Source organism: Morone saxatilis, unplaced genomic scaffold (assembly GCF_004916995.1).
Source record: "Morone saxatilis isolate NCDOM2014 unplaced genomic scaffold, NCSU_SB_2.0 Contig20, whole genome shotgun sequence".
NCBI classification, from domain to species: domain Eukaryota; kingdom Metazoa; phylum Chordata; class Actinopteri; family Moronidae; genus Morone; species Morone saxatilis.
The window spans coordinates 19,513,980-19,519,560 of record NW_023339763.1 but is presented as its reverse complement, the minus strand read 5'-3'; the positions used below and the strand labels follow the sequence as shown (position 1 = coordinate 19,519,560).

Genomic DNA, 5,581 nt, shown 5'->3' with positions numbered 1-5,581 from the left:
TGTGTGTGTGTGCGTGCGCGCAGTCATCCTGTAGTATCCTACCTTATCTTGACTGATGAGTTCCTGGTACGGGATATGGGCAGGCAGATATGTGTGCAAGAGGGCACAGAAAGCCAGGCCGTCACTCCAACTGCTGCTGAAGTTGGTCACATCAATATTCTGTAGATGGAGAAGAGAGGAAAAACATACATCACATCATAAGACACAAGTGAGGCAATGTCAATATCACGCATAATGAGGTTAGAGTGCCCATAATATGGTGTGAAAGCTAGCTTCTTGACAACATGAACAGGCCATGAAGAAAGCCATTAAGTCATACAACCACAGGAAACAACATAAAATTTCAAATGTAATGGCATTATATGCTGTTCTGGGTCTCTCAGCGTCCATTAATGCCTGGTCGTGTTTTCCTTTAGGGGATGTCTTCTTAGATCCCATTTAAGCCTCTGACGCTCTCTCTGATCTCTCCTCTGGGTGAAGAACGTGCATAGCAGCACGTTCAGCCTGTTGTGTTTTTGTGTGTGTGTGCAATTCACAGAGCATCGTCACCTCGTACACCCTACATACAGCGTATTCAGCGCCTGATAAGAGTAGAGAGTTCGTAGGAAAGACTTCCTCAGGGCCATTGTTTGGCGTTGCAGGCCCCCCCCGTTGGATAGATAACTTATTTCCTGTGTCTTCCTTGTCAATCCCTCCAGTGAGCTTTGCGAATGGGGCTCACAGCCAGGGAGACTCTCCTGAGTCAGGGGTATGCCTGTGAGACATTGTAGGCCTCCAATTCACATAATGAACCTGAGAAAGTTACAGTATTCTAATCCAGGTCCAATAAGTACATTTGGAAATAGTCAAAGAGCCCTAAAAGCAGACATGCTTACATTGTTGAATACAGTATTGCTGCCACCATGACACAGAAATATATCTCTTTTTAAAGTTTTCAAAAGATCCATTTCCCATTAAAATTGAATATTTTTCGTGTTATTATGACATATTTTCTAGTTATAACTAGATAACAAAGTTATAACTAGATAACAAATGATTCAGTTACAAGAAACTTGTTTTAACAACATATCACTTTATTTTGTATCTAGATTGTATCTTGCTAAAGCAAACATTTCTCGTTATAACATGAGGCGCTGGTATATGGTGTTAAAATGAGATAAGATCCATTATTGACTGAAGAGATGCCATAGCCTATAGAGCAATCATATAACATATAACATTATGTATTAGGACTGTGGGTTTTGTATGCAGTATTTGTGCACCTATGTGTGTATTTGGTATCAGTGATTGTCAGTGAATGGACATCTCATACACTCCCACCACCACCTCCTGACAGCACGAGCAATAAGCACAAACCCAGATACAATGACTGACATTAGGGATGATGGTGTTAATGTAGCCCTCTCTCCCCTCTCATCAGCACCAAACACAGCTCACCCTCTGGCTAAGACCTGCCTCCTCTTCCTGACTACATGCAATACCTTATGAGGCTGTATGCCTGTATATGTATCAGCCTTTCACCTTCGCTCAGACCAGAGACCAACACAACTTGGGTAGTTTCACTTGCACGTGTATAGTTTCACATATTTTTTAATCTGGAAAAAACCCACCGTTCTGCTTGACCTGTTATAAAAACAGAATCAATGTTTTTTTAATTGTTTGGGATAAGCACTGCATTAAATATCTTTGGGTACATCTATGTGTCTATACACACAGCATTAGCTCTACTGAGATGCTGAAGATTGGACATGCAGCCATGTGTTTGTTTACAGTTGCTCTAAGCCAGAGGTCTGAGGAGCAGAGCCCTGCTGATTTATTAACCAGTGACTGATCCATACATGAGCCAGGTTAATGTTATTAACTACCTGATGGGATAGAAAAACAGCAGAACTCTGAGTCCTGAGGCCAGGAATAAAGAATCACAGCTCTAAGTCACTGCAGTAATGAATACCCCCTGAGCTCTGAAGAACTATTGACAAAATGTGTTATTTCTGATTGCTTTCACTTGTCTACTTTGGCGTTATGGATGCCAGTTTCCCCTGGTTTAAAACTAGTTTCAAGGTGAGCGGCTGACAAACAGTAGGAGAGCAGGCAACTGAACTGATACGCATCCTGCCTCAAAAGCAAACCATGTAAAATATTTGTTTATTGTTCTCACACTGATCAAACCTGTTGGTCACTGGTATGAAAATGTGCTTTTAGCTAAATGTGTTTTTGTCTACTTTTTCAAAGAGTTGGTCAGTTGAACAGTCCACCATTTTGGTCCAGACTGAAATACCTCAACAAATATTATATGGATTGATAGGATGACTGTCGCTGACTTTTCATCTGGCGCCACCAGCAACTGCCGTTGGTTTTGAGTCAAATATCTCAACAGCTGTTGGATGGATTATCAGGAATTTTTTATTCATTCAAGTTCCCCACAGGATGAACTGTAATAACTTTGGCAATCCCCTGACTTTTCATCTGGTGCCAACAGCAGGTCAAAATTTCTATTTGTCCAATACTTCCCATACTACCACGCTAAGACCCAGTCATGCGCCGTAGACGCCACACGTTACTCAGGTGGCTGATATGTGAACAAGCCGTAAGACGGTGAACGTGGTAAACATTAAACCTGCTAAACATCCACATTTTAGCATTGTCATTATGAGCAGAGTTGGTAGCACGGCTGTAGACTCTTGTTAAATGTTATTAAATGTCATGTTTTGTTAATATGACCATACAGTAAATATTTAATTATGTTACTGTTAATCTCCCTAGCAGCATGCCAGTGTGCATCTATGTACCTTAAATCTGATTTGTTAAAATACTAAATAAAATACGAGTTAGAAAAGTGTAGCCACTGATTGTTGTCCAAACGAGCATTTGTGGTGACAATGGGATCTGAAGGAGCAGCTGCTCCATCTGAATGAAGCATGCACAGTGCTGGGCTCAGGCTTTCAGGCTTTGCGTGATCAAGAATCAGTCACACTAACTGAGGATTCATCAAAAGAATCAGACATATTAAAACAAAAACTCTACTCCATTATATACTTTAATAACTACTTTGTTACTTCTCAGCATGTAGTGTTAATTAACAGCTATGTTTTACATCACTCCCAATAGTGATGTCAATTCTGCAGATAACATTTATTCTTGTTTTCATCCATAGGCTTTGATGGTATAACAGAGGCTGAGAGAGAGTCTTTGGATGCCTGAGTCTCCTCTCCATCAGTCACTGCTTGTCTGCTATATCTGGAGGGCAGACCTGTGCAGTCATGTCAGCCCACATTCCTCTCATAACTGCCCCCCCCCCTCTCTTAGCTGGCTCAGCAGCAGCAGCAATATTATCACTGTGTGTGTGATGTATGTGCAGAGTGACACACACACACACACACACACACACACACACACACAGAGGGAGTGATAGGGGGTTAGTCAGACCTCCCGAGACTCCGAGACTAAGATATACAATAACAAATAAGCTGATAAGAGAGGTTGCAGAGGGCAGTTTGTGTATGTGTGTCTGAGTGTGTGTCTGAGTGTGTGTCTGGGTGTTGGGATGGTCTGAGGAGAACACAAGTCCTAATCCAGAGTAGGTAGGTGTGTTCGAGTTCAGGGTGGGAATGGGAGAGGAAAGGGGTTAGGGGTGGGGGGGTTCATTCAGGGTAGAAAGAGAGGGAGAGGCATGAATGCTAAAACAGCAGCGGACAACAACAGCTCTCTGGGAGCCGGCTCAGAAAAGCAAACACAGCATCAAGCGACAGGAAGCGTCTCGCTCGGCACAAAAGGCAGAGCCGTCGCTTTTTAGGGCTCAGAGAAAGAGAGTATGGGAGAGAGGCAGGGGCTTGTACAGCGAGAGGACTTAACAGTGAAAAAAAAGAGAGAGCGTTGAGTTGATCTGTGTATATTTGCTTTGGTCTGCCTTTAAGTGGAAAGCAGATACGATCTATGATAACATCAATAGTTAAATTATTGGTAATATTGAGCCTGGAATTTTTCATAAAGTAACAAAATGCAGACACAGACATGTCACTCTTCTTATGAAGAATGGCCCCATGCTACTCCTCTACTCTCAGCCTTTTAATGGTGCACACTTTCAAAAACTTTTGTGAAATATCAAATAAAGTATCACAAAGAGCAGGCAGCAAACTATTTGCAGCTACTGTAGAAACTGCTTTAGCTAGAGAGGACATTACAGGCCAAGGACATGTCACATCCATCCTTTCTGCTGTAAACCATTTAGAAATTGAATTCACAGACGATGTGGATAGGAGCCAGGCACTAAACATCACACAGACGGCAGTTAAACACTTTGCCGCAATAGAAGGTAAGTGTGTGCTCTCTGCTGCCGCGTTGAAATGCTACTGACCTGGTGTCACACCCAGCAACATGGAGTAAAGCCCCTCAGCTGCCATGCTTTCATGACACTTGACACCCAGAAGTCAACATGCCGTTATTACAATAATAAGCTCTTAGTCACGGCTTAAGAATGTAAAAACATCCAAGTACAATGCAACATGCAGTGAGCGGGCAGGGAGGGATGGAGGATAGCTGTGACTGTGACACACCACATGCACGCCCAGTTTGTTAAAAAGCCATCAGTCTAATGGGTGGAAGCAGGAAACATCAAGCCTGAGAGAGTCGTCAGACTGATGAGCTCGTCTTAGTATATTTGCTGTCGCAGAATGTCTCTACCTCGCCTCGACTGAGTGAGTAGGGCAACAAGAAGACAAGAAAGTTTGAAATGGAGGGACAAAGAGAGAGAGAGAGAGACGGAGAGGGGAGATAGGGGAAGAACGCCCTAATGTACCTTGCAATGAATCATAGTCATGAGCAATGACAGGCTGAAAGCCCAGGCAGACGGGGCCGTGGAGATAAAGACAGGGCAACAGGGAAGGTCACAGAGCTGGTGGAGCCGGGGAGCTCCGCTCTTGATAGATTCACCCGGTCTCTACATACCATTTAATGGACCTATTCTGCACACAGGACAGGATAAAGAGTGGTGACGGTGATACAGGTCAAAGAGGGCACAAAAGCACACAGGTCAACTGTACTTAAGATTTATGATAAAGCTGCCTTTGATTGAAAATGTTCACCTATTTGAAGATAACATAAGAGATAGCCTGTATTAATATTATATAAAAAAGATCTAGATTACCTCCAGAGCCTAGTACAACCACTGATTGTCACTCTAGGAGTCAATATGTGCTTATAATTGTATGACTTTGTATCTTTGATCACCACTCTAATTTATTTATATACTCTTACATTACCCCCCTTATCTCGGGGCAAAACCATAGCTCAATGTTTGACACAGATATTGTTTAATAATTCCGATTATTTGGTGATTTGCGGGAAAAAAACTATACGGCACATTTAGTTAATTCCTTTTTAGCTACAGAAGAGCGAGCACTCTACTATGATCAGTCTGTTATTTTACAGTGCACTGTTACAGTTAATCCTACATTATTAGAACTTATAGTAATGGTTACTCTTTGAACTCCTACTCTCTTCCCGTCCTCGATGTCTGACCTCCATTCCACACTCGCTTGGGGTTCCATTCCTGTCTCTTCAATGGCTTTGTGTGTGTGTGTGT

The 5,581-nt window shown here is 42.5% G+C and overlaps 1 protein-coding gene across 2 annotated transcripts in view; it reads right to left on the bottom strand.

Annotated features, from left to right (window-relative positions):
• specc1 (sperm antigen with calponin homology and coiled-coil domains 1) overlaps positions 1–5,581 on the bottom strand; it is a 67,223-nt gene that overhangs the window by 9,757 nt on the left and 51,885 nt on the right. For both annotated transcript variants that reach the window (XM_035666615.1, XM_035666614.1), the window contains exon 13: positions 43–159. In XM_035666615.1, the coding sequence (XP_035522508.1) occupies positions 43–159 (117 nt within the window). The remainder of the gene's footprint in view (positions 1–42; positions 160–5,581) is intronic.